Source organism: Rattus norvegicus, chromosome 18 (assembly GCF_021556685.1).
Source record: "Rattus norvegicus strain SHRSP/BbbUtx chromosome 18, alternate assembly SHRSP_T2T, whole genome shotgun sequence".
NCBI classification, from domain to species: Eukaryota; Metazoa; Chordata; class Mammalia; order Rodentia; family Muridae; genus Rattus; species Rattus norvegicus.
Window position 1 is genome coordinate 16,402,792 of NC_141551.1, and position 18,836 is coordinate 16,421,627.

The 18,836-nt window shown below is 45.4% G+C and overlaps 1 protein-coding gene across 6 annotated transcripts in view; it reads left to right on the plus strand.

The window, feature by feature from the left end:
• Nucleotides 1–18,836, plus strand: part of Fhod3 (formin homology 2 domain containing 3) — a 440,137-nt gene that overhangs the window by 198,109 nt on the left and 223,192 nt on the right. For all 6 annotated transcript variants that reach the window (NM_001415720.1, XM_087591989.1, NM_001415719.1 and 3 more), the window contains 1 exon segment: nt 1,613–1,718. In NM_001415720.1, coding sequence (NP_001402649.1) covers nt 1,613–1,718 — 106 coding nt within the window.

Here is an 18,836-nt window from a genome sequence, read left to right on the forward strand (position 1 = left end):
GCCCACATTTAACTCAAGGCTCCCAGCCATGTAATTGAAAAATGTCATATAATAAAGAGAGGGGCTGATTGCATGTCGAGACAGGAGAATTGTACCAGGTCATCTATTTTCTCTCTTAGTGATAAATGCCTGGTTGCTGCTACTATCCCAGTTCTCTGTAGTTCACTCCATTGGCTTCTGTATTCCCATTGCTGGGGTTTACGTGTGAATGCCTGCTCTGCTGTCCCTTATAGCACAGTATGGATCCTCCCTGTGCTGTCTATTGTAGGAAATCTGCAGCAGTGGAAACGTCTGTTTCACTGGGCTCCCCACAATTTGTTTTTACAGCAACTGCCCAGTTGAGTGGTGGCCAGATGTAGTTCAGTGGTCCCGGACAAGTGTGTGTTGTTTTTTTCCTGCCCTCTCGAGTCTCAGACTGTCTGTAAAGACATCCTGCTCGTTTGGTAATTGAGTAGCCAAGCCCGGGTGTCAGTTCAGCAATCCCGATCTGGTGTTTTTGCATAGAGTCCTGCTTCCTTGTCCTCTCAAAGCTCCCTAGAGGGCGAAGGTGAGAAACGTCCCTCTTTGAACCTCTGTCTTGCCTGGAAGAGGAAGAAAGCTTTGATATTCACAGCCCCAGAGCTTTGTCCACTGAGGCTTCCCCATCCTCAGGCAGGGGTATGGCTACGCAATTTGCATGTGTGAGAGACTCCAAGGGTTCCTTGCCCGGTCTATCAGGAGAGCTCTCTTTGAGAACCACTAGTTTAGCAGTGTACTGAGTTTCTCTCTATGTCCTGCCTCCGGCTGACCACGGATGGCCAGCTGCTGCAGGTGAATGGCTGCCCCTGTACCCAGCTCCCTTCCCTGTGCTGCCAGCTGTGCAAGGGAGGAGATAAGAGAAGAGACTTCCTCAGGTTGACAGCATTCACGTGCCTTTTGCTGAAACTGCTGTCTCTAGGCTACCTCTTGGGACAGGCATGAGCTTTTCGTGATGGGTTGCATGGTCACTGGATGCTGCTGTAGTAAAAACTCCATGGGGAAGTTTCACGTGGCCAGCACATTGGGTCCTGTGGGTGTGGGTTCTGAGGATCTTGGAAAATGAAAAGCAGAGCACTGTACAGCTTCCGGACGGGCAAGGGATTCATTTACTTCATCTTTATTAGATTGCCCAGAAGGCAATAATTGGTCTTTGGCAAATGACATTGTGAAGACTTGTAAAATTTCTTTGGCAAAAGTTAGACACTTGCTCATGGGCTCTCTCTCTCTCTCTCTCTCTCTCTCTCTCTCTCTCTCCTTCTCTCTCAAAAAGGAGAGAAAAGAATAAAGAAAAAAAGGAAACCTTCTTAAAATAAAATTCTAAAAACAAAAAAACTAGAGTTGAGGAAAATCTGGGAGGAGTTGGGGGAGGGGAGGAAGCATAATCAAATATATTGTCTGAAAAGTTAAAATATTTAAAAAGAGTTAGATGCTTTATCTGAACAGAGCAGAATCTCCTGTGGGGTAATTTTACTTCAAAGATTCCTGCAAAGTTTGAACAATGCAGCTTGGATATAAGGTAGACAGGGGCCTATTTAAATACTTTAAAATTTTTAAATTTTCTTTTATTTCATTTCGTTTCTTTCCTTCCTACTAGGATGACAAGGATTTGGTGCATGAATTCGTCATAGCTGAAGGTCTGACATGTTTGATCAAAGTGGGAGCCGAGGCGGATCAGAACTATCAGAACTACATCCTGAGGGGTGAGTCATGGCAGCCTCTCTGTGGAGGGGCCAAGGTCTCCCTCAGGAGCTCACATGATGTGAGTTTTGTAAGAAGTCTGGGATAATGGAGGGAAGACTCCTTGTGGTAACTCATGGCTTTTCTATCAGTTCCTCAGCTCTTAGTAGTTAGCTGGTGTCAGGGCCGACTTAGTTTCCCGTAGGTCGCTAAGAGCAAAGAACGTGTGACTCGACTTTTACATAAACCCCTTTTTTGATAAGCAGAGACACATGCTAATTGGACTCAGGTAAACTCTTCATTTTGGCTCAAAGCTACCCAAAACTAAAACCCTGATGTATTTCTAGAAGGAAAAATTAATTTTTAAACTCGAGTTGTCCCCTGTGGTGCTGTCATTAAAGTGCACATTCTTCACCACACCTTCCTGTTTCTGATTCATAGGTCTCAGGTGGGCCTGGGAACTTGCCCTGTAAGGAGCGGTTCTAATCACTGCCTTATAATTTAATGTGCAAAATTAATGCACAGCAGCTTTGAAGCCAACTCCTGCTGCCTTCAGAGCTAATGGTCTCGTACAATGGTGGCGATTCGGGTCTTCTGCTAAGTAATCTTGTTTCTTCCTGTAAAAAATAACCCAAAACCTATGTGCAGAAACATATAGGTTTGAACTACAAAAACAATGGGTTTGGCCAGAAACAATGGGTTTGAACTACAAAAAGAGACATTTCATGTAAGTCAGTATTATCCCAATTTTATAGTGGAAAATAGTTGAGACTCAAAGACATCAGTGCTTGTTCCTAAGGATGTCACTTCCCCTGGGCTTGGCTTGAGCACTGGCCCAGGTCAGGATGGTCCTGGATTTTCCTGTCCCTTCAGTGTGAGTAACTGTGACTCCACAAACTGCAAGTTGCTGTTCATAAAAAAGGAAAAAGCCACAGACATCTTTTCCTTTTCCTTTTGGATGAAGGGAGGGTACACAGCAGTGTGATTTAATATGAGATGCCCATGGTTGGGGTTGACTGAGGCAGTGGCTGGGTCACTTGCCCTGAGAATGCACCTTTGTGTCCTGTGCTGTGATGTAGGTAGCCCAGCTTTCCTTCCCTGACTGGTGCCCAGCTTTCCTTCCCTGACTGGTGCTGCTAAAACCCACACAGCAGAAGGTACAGCGGAAACTCCCAGGGGTCACTGAACACACCCTCAAGTCAGAGTTCACTCTTTGGGTTTGCCCCGCTAAACGCCATGTGTATAGGAGAGGGCACCTTCTTCACCCTCTTCCTTTGCTCTGTGGTGTCTGTGAGATGACAGGCTGGTTCCTTCTGCTACCTTTCATCTTTCCTTGGGCTTCTCAACAGATTTGAATCCGTTTTCAGAAAGGATGCCTGACCGTTGGGATGCATGGTTTCTGACCTCCCATATAATTTAGTCATTAACGTAGAAATTGGGATGGTGGGTAAAGACACACTGACCTCAAGCTGCATGCTCTATTGAATTCAAAGGTGGCAGCTGTGTCTGTGTTATAAGGGGAAAGTCCTGTCTGGAGCCTCATTCGTATGCTTCTCCTCAGACTTAGATTAGATGAAAGTAGAGAAATGGGGCATGGAGAAGGGTAATTCCATTGGCTTAATTTATTTCCCCCACTCACAAGTTAGAAACTTAAAGTTGGCTGACACAAGAAATGCACCCCAAAATATCTCATTATGAATAATGAGTCCACACTGACTCTGTATATACGTGTAGCTATTTAAAATGTTTATCATTTAACTCAACAAATCAAACCAAACCATAACCATCCATATGTTTAGTCCTCTGTCCCTCTCCTGGGAGCATGTATGTGTGATTCTTATGTGTAAGCATCTATCCTCATTTGCATTCAAGTCCTGGCTTTCAGCTAGAGTGGGTCAATTTATCGAAAAGGATAAGGATTATAATGGACTCCCCCAGATTATAAATGGATTACATCATCACTTGTAGCTGCAAGGGAGGCAGAGAAAATGGGTGACTAGCTTCTTGGATTTAACAGAGGACACACTTGAAAGAAGTCTGACTTTGGGACCGAAGGGTATTAGATATGGCCACATAGAAGAAAAAACTAGTTGTGACTGGGAAGGGGCCCCTAGGAAGCGGCAGTGAGTACCGCCCCATAGCTAGCCTTGGTGTTGCCCAGCGAATCTTTGTACAGAGTGCAAGTGGAGGTTAGTCCTCGGACAAGACCCTGATGTAGAGTGTTGTGAATTCTGCTCTCCAGCAACTGTAGATGGTGTTGACATCATGAGCTCCATTTAAAGCTCTCTGCCATACTGAGTGTTTATCCTGAAGCTTACAGTGCTTTGTTAACTTATAATATTCTGATCTGGACCAGAAAGATGCTAAGAGCACTTTGCTGAATGTTAACAAGTGAGAATGCCCACTCATGACCCAGAGAGATCCTGAAAAACACTTGCTATCATCCCCCACCCCCAAAACATGTCAGCAGTTAAGACCCTCTTAGTAGGCAACACTTGTAAGATGTACAGAGGTGTAATGCTTCATCCCACCACCAGGGTCTGGCCTTCCCACCCTTTCTTTCTTGCCATGCAGTCCTGGGAAAGTGAGGAGACTCCTCCACCACTTGAGTCACTTCTCGCATGCCGTTTTCCATGGAAAGGAACACCATCTTTTGTCTGCCATCTTTTGGCTGTGACTTTTTTGTTTTTATACAAGGAAGCTACCATTCTTCCTAACCCATGTGAGTTGAGTCACTCCTCTGTGTCTTCAACAGAGCTCTTGTGAGAGAGAGTCAGTTGCCAGCAGTCGCCAGACATTCACAATAGAATAGCCTTCAGCTCGCTTTGCTTGGCCCAGCCATGTTTTGACCATATTACATTGGAGTGGAAATACAGGAGGGGCAGATGGAGCTCAGGAGGAGGAGGTCTGCAAACGTTTTCTCCTTAGGTTATTGGTTTTGGGTGAGAGCACAGCTAGACACACAGGGCCAGTCGGAGCACACCAGGGCCTGCCCAGCAGCAGCGGGAGTGGGCACCGTGGTTGAGCACCTTCACTGTAGTTTCTGAGGAAGGAATAGCCGAGTAAAATAAGCAGGCCTGTAGGTAAGATGCTCAACCCTCATTGTGGACATGAATGCGTTTAGAGCCACATAGGAGACGTGCTTCCCAAGGTTTCCCCGAGGGGAGGGAACCCTCTCTGAATGTGGGTGGCACTGCCCTTTGGGCCAGGGTCCTAGATGAAGTGAAAACAAGGAAGCAGGTTGACCACCAGCATTTCTTTCTGCTTCTTGACCAGTGCAGGGTGTCCAGGAGCCTCATGTCCTGCTGAAATCCACTTCCCATCACACTGTGCCTGCTAAAAAGGACTGTGCTCTCGAACCGGGAGCCACGATAAACCCTTTCTCCCCTAAGCTGATTTTGTGAAGTGTTTTACCATAGCAGTAAGAACACTGGAGCAGGGCAGGGCTGGCTGTTTACAATTATTTCAGCAGGGTCTGAGGCACATCGGTGTCTCAGGATCACTGTATATCAGGGCTTGTGTGTGGGGACTTGGGTTATGGGACACTATTACAAAAGTGGTTGACGCTGGGCTACTTAGGAAGGGGAACTGACTGGCTTCAAAACTGGGCCAAGCAGCATTTATTAAACAACACTGCAGATGGTAAGGTGGCTCCAGCCTATCCTCTGTGAAGTTACCTGTGAGGTCGAGTAAGTGCTTAGCTTGATGGGACCACCTGTGGCCCCCACAGGCCTGAGGAGCAGTGTGCAGATGAGTCTGTGATCAGAAGACTCTAATCTGTGAAGAAATTTGATGCAATCATTTTCTATTCAGCCCTGTTAGACGGTGGTGGTGGCAATGGTGTGTGTGTGTGTGTGTTAAGCTTTTATTTTATTTTTTTGTCTGCATGTATATCTGTGTACCACATGTGCATCTGCCCTTAGAGGCCAGAAGAAGCTGTTGGATCTCCTGAGACTGGAGTTATAGAAGATCAGGAGCCCCCGTGTCATTGCTGGAACTTGATCCTCTGAAAGAACAGCCAGTGCCCTTAACTAACCACTGAGCCATCTCTCTAGCCCCAAGTCTGAGGGTTTTTTTTTTTTAAATATAGAGGGCCAGGCATTGGTTATGTTCCATTGAGTGTCTATTGGCTGAGAGGTAAAGACAGGTTTGAGTTACAGGGCAGCCGAGTGCTCTCCACAAGTGTGAGCAAACTGCTGGGAAGAGGTCTTAGCTGCACAACACGGAGAAATAATATTTATCTGAGTTATTATTCTTGGATGGTTATAGCTAATGATCTACAGTTTTTCAGGATAGCCAGTATTTAATATAAATGTACTGCGGAATTTTATACCTCACAATTATGCTTATGGAAGGAGGACCTAGAGTAGTATATTCCTGGGAACTTAAACTTTCCACAAACATTACCAAGTCTTGGCTGTGGACCATGAGCCACATCAGGCCCCGAGGCTGAGCCGATGAAACCAGGATTGAACCCTGCTCTAATGCAGATGCCCAGGCCATCTTAGATACCATACACCCATTGCACATACATACCAGACATCGGCGGAAAAGAGAAAGATGTGTGAAAGCCTGAAGGGCAGCTGTATATCCTGGCAGAACCCCAAGAGAAGCCTCCTTTGATTGGCAGGTTTCATGCAAAGAAAAAATTTTTTTCAAGGCAGGGTCTCGCTATGTGTCTCTGGCTGGTCTGGAACACACTCTGTGTATAAGGCTGACCTTACAGACACAGTCCCAACAGGCTTTGCTTCATGAGTGCTGGGATCAAAGAAATGCAGTTCCACACCTGGCTCGATCATTTTACTGAAAGCAAAGCTTAGTCACGAACACTGTAGTTATAATCAGAGCCACGGTATAAAACTCATGAACCTCAGTCCTTTAAATGTACAAGAAAAGTAGATTTTTTTTTTACCCCCATAGTATTTTTAAACAAATGTAAATATTGTCAGCATTTCAAAATGCAGATTTGAGGTTTAAAAGTCCAGAATTCAATGACTGAATTTTTCAAATGTAACTTATATACATGATGGAGTTTGATTCAGCCATAAAGAAAAACAAAATGTTGTCATTTGTTGTAGAGTTGATGGAATTGAAGATTCCATTTTATTATATGCACACAAGGCGGTCACAGATAGACAAATGCCATGTGCTTTTCCTCACACATAACATCTAGATTTGTATGTGTGTGTGCATACATGTGTACGCATGTATTCATCTATAACATGAAATGGAAAAGAGACTGGGGAGAGAAAGTTCTAAGAGGAAGTTAGAGAAAGAAACCGAGAAAGACAATATATTGCAGAATCTAGATGTAACTATGTGTGCAAACATAATGAGTACTGTTTGGCCTGAGGGAGGAGTCTGGTGGGGGGGATGGGGATGGGGGATGGGAGGAGTAGTTCAGGGAAGGGAAGAGTTGGTGAGGGCAGTAAGCATGAGAAAAGTACAAATGTCATGATGAAACACATTATTTCTTTTCCACACGGAATGGTTTAATGAGAGAAGAAGAGTAGAAGAAGGGAGAAGTAAAAGAGGCCAGCCATGGGCACATGGGGGAAAGGGGGGCGAAGAGTAAAGAAGGGACAGGGAAGAGGGCAAGAGGAGAGCAGCGCAGAGTAGAACAAAGAGAGAAACCCATTAGTTTAAGAAATTTAATTTAAAGGAAGAAAGAAAACCAGAGTTCATGCATTTTTTTGTTTTTTGTTTTTTGTTTTTGTTTTTGTTTTTGTTTTTTTTTAAACTAGAGCTAGTCTTCACTAGATTGCACTACAGGAAAAAGAAAATCTGAAGTGTCTTGGCCATGAGGGGATTCTCTTGGAGGATCAGGTGGTGTTTGTCAGCACCTACAGGGGCAGGGGCAGGGGCAGGGGCAGGGGCAGGGGCAGGGGCAGGGGCAGGGGCAGGGGCAGGGGCAGGGGCAGGGGCAGGGGCAGGGGCAGGGGCAGGGGCAGGGGCAGGGGCAGGGAACCTGAGCATTGAGTGATGAGCGATGACAGAAGTGACCGCCACACTGGTGGCTACACAAGCATTCTCTAGGTTGGAAAGATGTGAAGACAGAGAGGTGGGCAGAGGGGCCCCAAAGTGACTGTTAGGAGAAGGGATGGAAACAGAGGGGCATGGCTGCTTGTTTCTGAGCCGAGGTGAGGCCCAGCTTCTGGTCTTCCTGTTGACCAGTGGAGCCCTCCCCTCCTCTTCCTCTTGCCCTCTTCCTGATCACTCTGCTGGGCTGGGCACTACTCTTCTTGCTGAATAGGCTTCCTTTGTCTGATCTAGATCTCAGAGACATTATGGTGGCTGCACACTTGACCAGATATAGGTGACATCACTGCACACCGTGTCCTGTGGTGCCACCAGCCCCATGTGATGGAGACCTGTGTCCAGGGTGAAGTTCCTTTTTGTTTGATATCACTCTTCTTGCTGAGTGGACGGGCAATGGGGGACACTTCCCGATAGGGAATCACGCCAGCCGGCTCAAATTGGCAGCCAGGAGAGCCAAGTCGGGTCTGCTGTTCATTTCTCCTCTATTTAGTATGTTTAAACTTACAAAAACTATTGTGAATATCGACAAATTAGAATTGCCACGAACCACTGAGTTCACGCCCTTCATGCTGCATGGTCGCAGTTAGAGGAGGAAGCGGCTGCTCCCGGTAGCCCAGGCATGTGGCTCTGGCTTCTCCATGATCAGCCACTCCTAACGTGCTGCCCTGGACCTTTTCCACTTCATCCTGCTGCCTCTCTGCCCCCTAGGCATTTACACTTGAGACCTCTGACTAATGGCATCATGGTCTGCGAATCGAGAATTACCATCGTCTATGGCAGAAGAGCCCAGCTCTATTCCAGAGGTTATGATGTCATCAAGACTTCTTGCACTTGATTCTCAAGTATAAGCCACACCTTCTTTTTTCTAATTTTTTTTTCTTTAGCAGTTTTCAAACTGTCCAAAGCTCAGCACTCTAGTATGCCTCTTCCCCACCAAGACATGCCATGAATTTGTAAGGGTGAAAAGCTACCACTTAAAAACAACAGTAGCTTACAGTCAGAATAGCGAGACTTGGGAAACAGGCAGGGAGGGAGGAGAGACTGGGGTGTGAGGACAGAAGGTCCTGGTTGGAAACTGGCTATAGTAGCTGAACCTGATTTGGATAACAGGCTTTCACGTCAGCTCTAAGCCTCGTACCTCACATACAAGTCTGTCTTGTTGGCCAAGTCCCATCTAAAATGAGAGGCCCACAGAGGGCTGTGGCATAAAACTGTCTCAAGGCAGACATATCTTAACAGATAGCTATGGGGCTGGAGAGCATGCTCAGAAGGAAGAGCCCTGGCTGCTTCCCAGAGGATGGGTTTGGTTCCCAGCAGCCACGTGGTACCTCACAACTGCCTGTAACTCCAGTTCCAGGGGATACAGCACTCTCTCTGGCCTCTGTCCGTACTCTGCAGATTCGCATGCAGGCAAAATACTCATAACATACAACAATGATAAATTACAACTTTTTAAAACTGCCTATAAAAATAATAAAAGACAGCCACATAAGTATGGAATGATATTTTTCTTAAAAATGCAAATAGCCTTTAAGACTTTTCTTGTTTTACTGAAAAACAAACTTAAAATAAATTAAAATAAATTGAAAAATTAAATATTTAGAACTACAACTATTACATAAAGGCCAAACAGGGACTCTATCCACACCTTGTGCTTGCTTCATGTTTGGCTTTGATAAAAATTGATGTGCCTTTATGTTGTCAGCCAGCCATGTTTCTGGAAGGGTGTGGCTTAAAATTTTGGCCCTGGGATAGCAGTTGCCATGGTATTGAGACATCTCTTAGACCTTTGCACAATTGTTTCTTTTACAATTCAATTCATTCACTGAATATGTCAACTCGATTTGTAAGGATTTTACATTACTGAAGATTTTTAGGTTTCATCTCAACTCGATTTGAAAGGATTTTACATTATTACTGAAGATTTTTAAGTTTCGTCTCCACGAACTTCTGTTTCTTGGGATTTTCAATCACATGTTGCCCATGTAACTTTTGTGTGCTGTTGTGGGATACTGTGTTGTAAGCATAGCGGCCATTATCATCTTAATCAGAGTGGCCATGTTAAATGACCCTCAAGATGGGGTCTGCTTTTGTTTCTTTATAGAAAAAGAGGGAGGGAGGGAGGGAGGGAGGGAGGGAGGGAGGTAGGGAGGGAGGGAGGGAGGGAGGGAGGGAGAGAGGGAGGGAGGGAGAGAGGGAGGGAGGGAGGTAGGGAGGGAGGGAGATGTTCCAGCTGTGCATGGTTCCAGGCTCTCTGCAGGTGATACAAGGTGTAGAGTATGTAAGGGTAAGTGAAAAGAGATTCCATCTATGTAGCTGTTCTGGCTAGTCTTGTTGTTGCTGTTGTTTTAATTAAGTTGATTGCAAGCTAGAGTTATTTGGGAAGAGAAACCTCAATTGAGAAAATGCCTCTATTAGTTGCAAGAGTTTAGGACATTCTCTTGATTAATGACTGATGTGGGAGGCCCCGCTCACTAGGGGTGTTTGTTACTTCCTGGGTGGACTCAACCGGTTAGTGTTTTATCACAGCACTAGAAAGCGAGTTAAGACAGTGACTATAGGGACGCCATCCATGCAGGTTTGGGGGCCTTTTAATGATGTGGCTGCTTTGAGGTCAGCCATGCTCTCCTGAGTTACTTCTTACTTAACTCCGCAAGGAACTAAATACCTTAATGGTTCACCAAGCTACACTTGAGTTTGTTCTGTGGTTGGTGCTGTCTTCGAGGCCAGCAAATGTTTCATCTCCCAGTGAAAACAGCACAGTAGCTGTGATGTTCTTTTCTCCCCAGCCTCAGCTTAGCACCCCATTGGGATGTGACCTCCAGGTGTAATCAGCTACCTGCTGAGAGGTCTGGCTTTGTATAGAGAGCCACAATTTGCCCTTTCTAGGGACAGAGAGATGTGATTTCCCTCTGGTGGCTGCTGGGTATCCATGGTGACAGAGAGACTTCCTAGCAGTAGTCAAGGTATTCGGTCTGGGGGTCTCCCTTCTCCCTGATGGGACCTGTACCTCCTTAGGAAACTAGCTCAGAGACTGGCCAGACCCCTCCTGTTCCTCCACACTGAACTCTCACCAGTCTCTGCTGGACCCACATCTGCGGGATTCTGTTTCCAGAACAGGAAGCCACCTGCTTCCCAGTGTCTTCCAGAGCCAGTGGCAGTCCCTGGTGTGTCTGGGTGGGCCTGTTGGAGGAGAGGGAGCAGCTGCCATATTTCAGGTGCTTGGCTTCAGAGCCCTTCCTACTCGTGCTTGGCCTGGGACATCTGGGGCAACTTAGGAGGTGGTAGTTTGGAAGCTGCTGGGGTTTTTTGTTTGATTTTATTTGTTTTAGAAGGTCTGGAATTATCGAACTCAGCATAGCTTGTGGTCTGTGCCCTAACCATCTCTCATGGAGGGGACAAGAAAGGACAGGGACAGATCCATGTCTTTGATGCAACACAATGCTTTTTATGCTTCTTCTGCTGTGAGGTCAGAGAGCTTGGTGGGATACAAAGGTAGGAAGGGCAGCCCTAGCTCACTAGCCCCTGGCATTCATGAGTGAGTGTGGTGTGGCCAGTCTCTTTCCGACTCCAGGTCGGTGTCATCTTTTAGGGTGGCCTTGCTTTCCCCTCCTACTCTCTTCCTAAGTTCCTGTTAAGCTATAACTGCAGAATGCCTAAGTTTGAATTTTAGATTCATAAGTAAAAGGCAGTTTTGTTGGAAATAGCAAGCATTAATAAATGATAGCAGATACTTTATATAGAAGAGTCTGCAGAGAAATATACAGCTGGGTGTGCCCGGCAAACATCACCTCCAACTTTCCACAGCATCAGGCAGAGTTTTGTGAACTTGCTGACATTGGACCCTTTTAAAACCATGGAAGTAATAAAGTTATCAGCATTGCTCAGTGCTCTTGTACGTTGGTTTGAATGAGGACATCTTCCACAGGCTCTGGCATGTGAACACCTGACTCCCCGTACTGTTTGAGGAACTTTACGTGGTGCAGCCTTGCTGGAGGAAGTCAGTCTCTGGTGGGCTTTAAGATTAAATAGCCTGTCCTTCCTTCCAGTTAGCACTCCCTGATTCATGCTCTCTTGGCTTCCGCCATCCCTCTGGCCCAGCATGATTAACTCACCCCTCTGGAACCATTAGCCAAAATAAACTATTGCCTTTTAAAATCTGCGCTTAGGCATAGTGTTTTAGCAAAGCAACAGAAAAGTAATTAAAATATGTAGTTCTCGTTAAATCCTAATGACTCCTTTCTGTGCTTAGCACATGCCTCCTTGAGTGGGTGCGAGGGATCAAACCTCGACTCGGCACATGCTGGACGAGTTGCTCCACCATCGAGCTGCGCCCTCCCAAGTAGGTTATTTATAGCATTGCCCAGTGCATTCTATGTAGAATCATCTCTCCAGAAATTCAAGCTGTCTTTCAGACAAGAATAAATACATGAAAAACAAAATGAAACTTCTTGCAACCCTATGTCCTCAAGCCCATAAGTATTTTATTTGAAGAAAGACTGGTAAAAGGATCTGTGACCAGTCTTTTATCTGCCGCAAAATGGAAGGAAGAGAAACATAGCTGTTTCTCCTATACAAAGTGTGGTGTTATACCTAGACAAGTCTCATTACAATACATCCCCAAGGAATTTTCCTTTGTACTCAGACCAAAGTTGTGTGTCAGCACCCTGTCCCTCCCTCAGTCAGGACTTTTCTGCAGGAGCTATTGGCTAGGTATCTCTCAGAGCACAGTGAGTGCCCACTTGGCTGTTTATTACTTGACCTTGCATGTGGTCTTCTTTTTACACAGCTTTGAATTACAGATCCAGGATTATGGTTAAACAGCATGTCTGAGGCAAACTTTAATCTATGTTCTTGGCTGGAATTTGCTAGAAAGGCAGTTGGTATGTTCATAGATTCCTTCACTTTGGAGTTTGCAGGGCTAAATGGACAGGGCTGCTTCCCAATGCCACTCTGTTCTTGACACTGAGTCTTTCCCTGTAATAGATATTTTCAGAATATTTTCTGACACCTCTGATCTGTGAGCCATCCATGTTCTGGGTCTCTCTAGTCCCAGAACACCATATCCCAAACCTGGTCCCAATACCATCCTACTCAATGAGCCCTCCCCAACATCCCTGCATGCCATTTCTACAAAGAGCACCGCCATTCATCATGTTTAAAGTGGCCACCCGAGGGCCTCCTAAACCCACACACCATCGAATCCAGGCTTGTCTGCTGTCCGGTCTTTTCAAATCTCCGTATCTTCATTCACAGTTGTGGTTTTGACTTCAGATCAACCGTTTCCCTTTCTAACCCGTCGCCCACCTTTTCTCACTTCCTAATGGATCTCTGTGTTTTTCAGCCCTGTCCATCTTTAGTCCCTTTTGTGCCCAGAGCGCAGCGAGTGCCCACTTGGCTGTTTATTACTTGACCTTGTGTGTGGTCTTCTTCTTACACAGCTTTGAATTACAGATCCAGGTTTATGGTTAGATATTTGCTGATATGCTCTTCTCAGCTACTGTCTTCAATTGTTCCCCTCTTCTTTGACACCCATGAAGTCCAGGACCTTCCATGTAGGCAGAGCCCACCAGAACAGTACCCTAGTGCGTCTGTCAGGCCATCACGAATGAATGTCTGCTACTCTGAGGATGGTTCTGTTCTCTGCTTCAGCTTGTGAGCTGTTAGTTTATCCCCGCTGTGGGTTCAGACTTGAGCATCTGCACTCTGCTTATCCTTCAAGGTGGGGCTCACCTATTGTAATTCCAAGAAGACCATCTTGGACCCTGGTGTTTTGGTATTCTGAATATAACTTGGTCTTGATACTTACATCACTGACATGTGGTAGACCACAGTCCCTAGAGTGTGACAAATGATTAAAAGCCCTCGCTGATTGATATATTTGCTGGATCAGTAGTTTAGGACGGTATATATCTTGATTTCGTGTGTCATGGTTTGCCGGACGGGCTGTACATGGTTTATTTGTCAGGTGGGCTCTACTGCATAGACTTTTTAATGTGAGAGACAGTTACTTTCCTGCCTTTGAAGCAGATGACAAGTTCTTTGGTGACAGAATGATGTACACCAGCCTAGGTAGCCAGCATCCTTGTAAGTATCTCATAGATGTCTGAATGAATGAGCCATATGCATTGTCTGTCCTGTCTTGCCCAGTGTTTGGTGAGGGGCTTTGCCTAAGTGTAAATAAACCTTATGCTCAGAGCATCATGTTCACAGGGGTGAAGTTGGAGCATTGTGTGTGTGCTGGAGGGTCAGTGTGTTTGGGGGTTATTTGAGTAAGATTTCAGCATCCTTATGGCTGCTTTCCTCCTCTACCTCCTCTTTCCCTGCCTTCTCACAATGAGACTCTGTCAAGGGTAATGCTCACTCTCTCCTGGGCACACTTCCCACAGGGAGCATAGGGCTCTCTTGCTCCTCAGCTGCACAGTAATTTTTGTCACTTCCATGACCCCTTAGTCTTCTGGAATTATGTACCCGCTTGCTCCTTTCCTTCCCAGGTAACCCCATCCATGGGCCTGGCCTCAAGCCTACTAGGATTTAATCAGTGGATGAGTTTAAATGTAGTTAGCTAAGTAAGTGGTTGTTTTTGGAAGAAGGGACTGATTTTTTTTTCTTTTTGCTTTTAAAGATGGATTAGAAGCAGTTAAGTAGAAGTTGCAGGAAAGTCGATTTTTGATGGCAGACAAGCTCCAAGAGTTAGAAAATTAGTTCCTTTCTCTTGCCAACACAAACTGATCTGTGGTGCCATTCTGGAGCAGTCTTTGAGGATTCTGAGGCCACATCCAGCATCAGCAGGAAAAAGCGCCATAGCTAATTACTGATGTCTGTCAGCCACTCTCAGCAGGGAGGGCACGGGAGCTCCACATATTTGGAGATGAGGGGCTAGGAGGCACTTTAAGAAAGGTTGCAGAGTTGATTTCAAACAGGTTTGTGACAAGAGCAATAGTGATAAAATCTGTATGGTATTGGTACAGAGACAGACAGATAGACCAATGAAATAGAATTGAAGACCCAGAAATGAACCCACACACCTATGATCACTTGATCTTTGACAAAAGAGCTAAAACCATTCAGTGGAAAAAAAGCATTTTCAACAAATGGTGCTGGTTCAACTGGCAGTCTGCATGTAGAAGGATGCAGTTCGATCCATTCTTATTGCCCTGTACAAAGTTCAAGTCCAAGTGGATCAAGGACCTCTGTATAAAACCAGATACACTGAAACTAATAGAAGAGAAAGTGGGGAAGAGCCTCGAACACATGGGTACAGGGGAAAATTTCCTGAATAGAGCATCAGTGGTTTATGCTCTAAGATCAAGAATCGACAAATGGGACCTCATAAAATTGCAAAGCTTCTGTAAGGCAAAGGACACTGTCAATAGGAAAAAATGGCAACCAACAGATTAGGGAAAGGTCTTTACCAACTGTACATCTTATAGAGGGCTAACATCCAATATATACAAAGAACTCAAGAAGTTAGACTCCAAAGAATTAAATAACCCTATTAAAAATGGGGTTCAGAGCTAAACAAAGAATTCTTAACTGAGGAATATCGAATGGCTGGGAAGCACCTAAAGAAATGTTCAACATCCTTATTCATCAGGGAAATGCAAATCAAAACAACCGTGAGATTCCACCTTAAACCAGTCAGAATGACTAAGATAAAAAACTCATGTGACAGCAGATGCTAGCGAAGATGTGGAGAAAGAGGAACACTCCTCCATTGTTGGTGGGATTGCAGACTGGTACAACCATTCTGGAAATCAATCTGGTGGTTTCTCAGAAAACTGGATATAGTACTACCTGAGGACCCAACCATACCACTCCTGGGCATATACCCAAAAGATGCTCCAACATATAACAAGGACACATGCTCCACTATGTTCATAGCAGCCTTATTTATAATAGCCAGAAGCTGGAAACAACCGAGATGTCCTTCAACAGAGGGGATACAGAAAATGTGGTACATTTATACTATGGAGTACTACTCAGCTACTAAAAACAATGACTTCATAAAATTCTTAGGCAAATGGATGGAACTAGAAAATATCATCCTGAGTGAGGTAACCTAATCACAGAAAAACATATATGGTATACATTCATGGTAAGTGGATATTAGCCCAAAAGCTCAGATTACCCAAGATACAATTCACAGACCACATGAAGCTTAAGAAGAAGGGAAGACTAAAGTCTGGATGCTTCAGTCCTTTTTAGAAGGGGGAGCAAAATACTCACAGGAGGAAATATGGAGACAAAGTGTGGAGCAGAGACTGAAGGAAAGGCCATCCAGAGACTGTCCCACCTGGGGGTCCATCCCATATACAGTCACCAAACCCAGACACTATTGGATATGCCAAGAAATGCATGCTGACAGGAGCCTGATATAGCTGTCTCCTGAGAGGCTCTGCTGGAGTTTGCCAAATACAGAGGCAGATGCTTACAGCCAACCACTGGACTGAGCACAGGGTCCACAATGGAGGAGTTAGAGAAAGGACTGAAGGCGCTGAAGGGGTTTGCAACCCCATAGAGAGAACAACAATTTCAACCAACCAGACCCTCCCACCCCCGAGCTCCCAGGGACTAAACTTCCAACCAAAGAGTGCACATGGAGGGACCCATGGCTCTAGCTGCAAATGCAGCAGACGATGACCTTGTTGGATGTCAATGGGAGGAGAAGTCCTTGGTCCTGTGAAGGCTCAATGTCCCAGTGTAGGAGAATGCCAGAATGGGGAGGCAGGAAGGCATCGGTGGGTGGGTGGGGGAACACCCTTATAGAATTAGAGGGAGAGGATGGGATGGGAAGTTTCCAGAGGTGAAATTGGGAAAGGGGGTAACATTTGAAATGTAAATAAATAAACTATCCAGTAAAAGAAAAAATGTCCTAGTCATAGCACTTGCTATGCTGCCTTGGAAATACTCTGGCATGACCAGGTGTCCTGTCAGGTCGACTAAGCTTGGGGTCAACTGCTGTTGACTGACCTTTGTAAATCCCTTCTATCTGTAAGGGTCTAAGTAAAATAGAAAGGCTGAAAGGAGGAAAGTGGAGCTGCTCACATCCTCCTCTTTGGGCTATGTCTCTGTCTCTGTTGCTATAGGATCCTAGACTGTCTCCAAGCAACTGTTATCCACTTCTGCTCCCAGGAAAGCCAGCTGTGTTAAGTCACGTAGAGCCCATCCGTGCCACTGGCAAGGGTGATGACTCATTGTCTTCAAAAGTGATTGTTTGTACAGAATCTTCTTAAAGGATTCAGAAATTTGAAAGGTTAAGTACACGTAGTTTCTATTCAGGAAATCACATATGGCAAGGCCAGTAACCAAGCCAGGAGCAGGCTTCCCGTCTTCCAGAACCCGAGGACTGAGACTCAGGGGTATGCTCAGAAACACCGTGGGGTTTGGGTTTATTGGTTCAGCCCAGGCCGGACTAGAGAGATGGTTAGTCCCCATGAGGAAAGACTTGCAGCCAAGACTATGTTTGGGGGTAGGGTGAGGCTTCCCTATCTTGTATCCAGCCACATTGTCAACATCGTCTAAAGAGTTTCTACCCAGTGAATGTCTAATAAGGAGTCTTTACAAGGACACAGCTGATATATCATTATAAGGGGCGGGGAAGCGGGAGGCTTACAGTGGCTACTGGGTAATGTTTTAACAGTGCCCAATCCAGTGAGTGTGCCTCCTCAGTAGTCATCATTGGCATCAAGCCTGAGGTTTTTCCAGAGAGCCACTGAATGTTCCAGTTCTTGTTGAGAGAGCAGAGCAGCTAGAACCTGAGGTCAGTGGGCAGCAGCAGGGGCAGGTACAGCCAGTCACTCAGCAAAGATAGCTGCTCATAGCTTCCACGCTGCCTTTAGCCAACTCCACTTTCCATTCAGACAGTCAATGCATTTCAAGGTCCTGTGCCCACTCAGGGCAGGTCTCCTCCCAGTTAAATCCCATGCGTTAGTCCTCATACCAGAATGACTTATCAGCTCTGTGCCTGAAGACTATTCCTCTAAGGCCAGCCATTACACTGGCCCTCACCCGCCTTTGTAGATTTTCTTTCTTTCTTCAGCACCTCCATATCTTAACTAGAAGGTTTCGTTAACATTGATCTCTTCAACGTTCTGTATTTCACTGATTATTTTTGTCAGTTTGCCCTCTCTAATTCTTCTATGATTAAAATCTTTAATAGGTTAAACACAGGCTGATGGATCCATGCAACACTGGATTTTGCTTGATTGCTGTAGTGGTTTGAATATGTTGGTTCAAGGAGTGACACTATTTGGAGGGATAGCCTTGGAGTGGGTGTGTCACTGTGGGCGTGGCCTTTAAGACCCTCTTCCTCGATACCTGGAAGCTAGTCTTTTCCTCTTTGCCTTTGGATGAAGATGTGCAACTCTCAGCTCTGCTGCACCATGCCTGCCTGTACACTGCCATGCTCCTGCCTTGATGATAATGGACTGAACCTCTGAACCTCTAACTTAGCCCCAATTAAATGTTTTTATAAGAGTTGCCTTGGTCATGGTATCTTTCCACAGCAGTGAAACCCAAGCTAAGACAATGAATTGCTTTGTAAGACTCAGTCACTTAGAAGTGAAATAAAGGAAGAAGAAACCACAGAACACTATGAAATATGAAGATGTACCACCAAGCTCAAGAAGAAAGTGGCACTGTGGCTGGTCTCCATTGTCAACTTAATGACCAGTGGAAGCATAGCTCTGGTGGTACCAGAGGGTTTAACTGAGGAGGGACTGTTGTTGGCACCATCCCATGGGCTGAGGTCCTATACTGACTGAAGAGGAAGAAGCAGTCTGAATACCACCATTCATTTTTCTCTGCTTCCTGGCTGTGGTTTATTGTAATGAGCTGTATCCTGTTCCTCCCACTAAACCTTCTCAGCCATGATGGACTGTACCCTCAGAGAGAAAGCCAAAATAAACCCAGCTTCTCTTAAGTGGGGGTTATCGGATATCTAGTTATAACAATGAGAAAAGTAATTAATCCAGTTGCTAAGGATTGTGAACTTAGCAGGCAGTAGAGGTGGGGGTGTTTGTAGCAGAATTCTGATGGCCCAGAAGATTGCCTCTCCTGATACACAACCTGTATAATCCTTTCCTCTTAAATGCAGAACA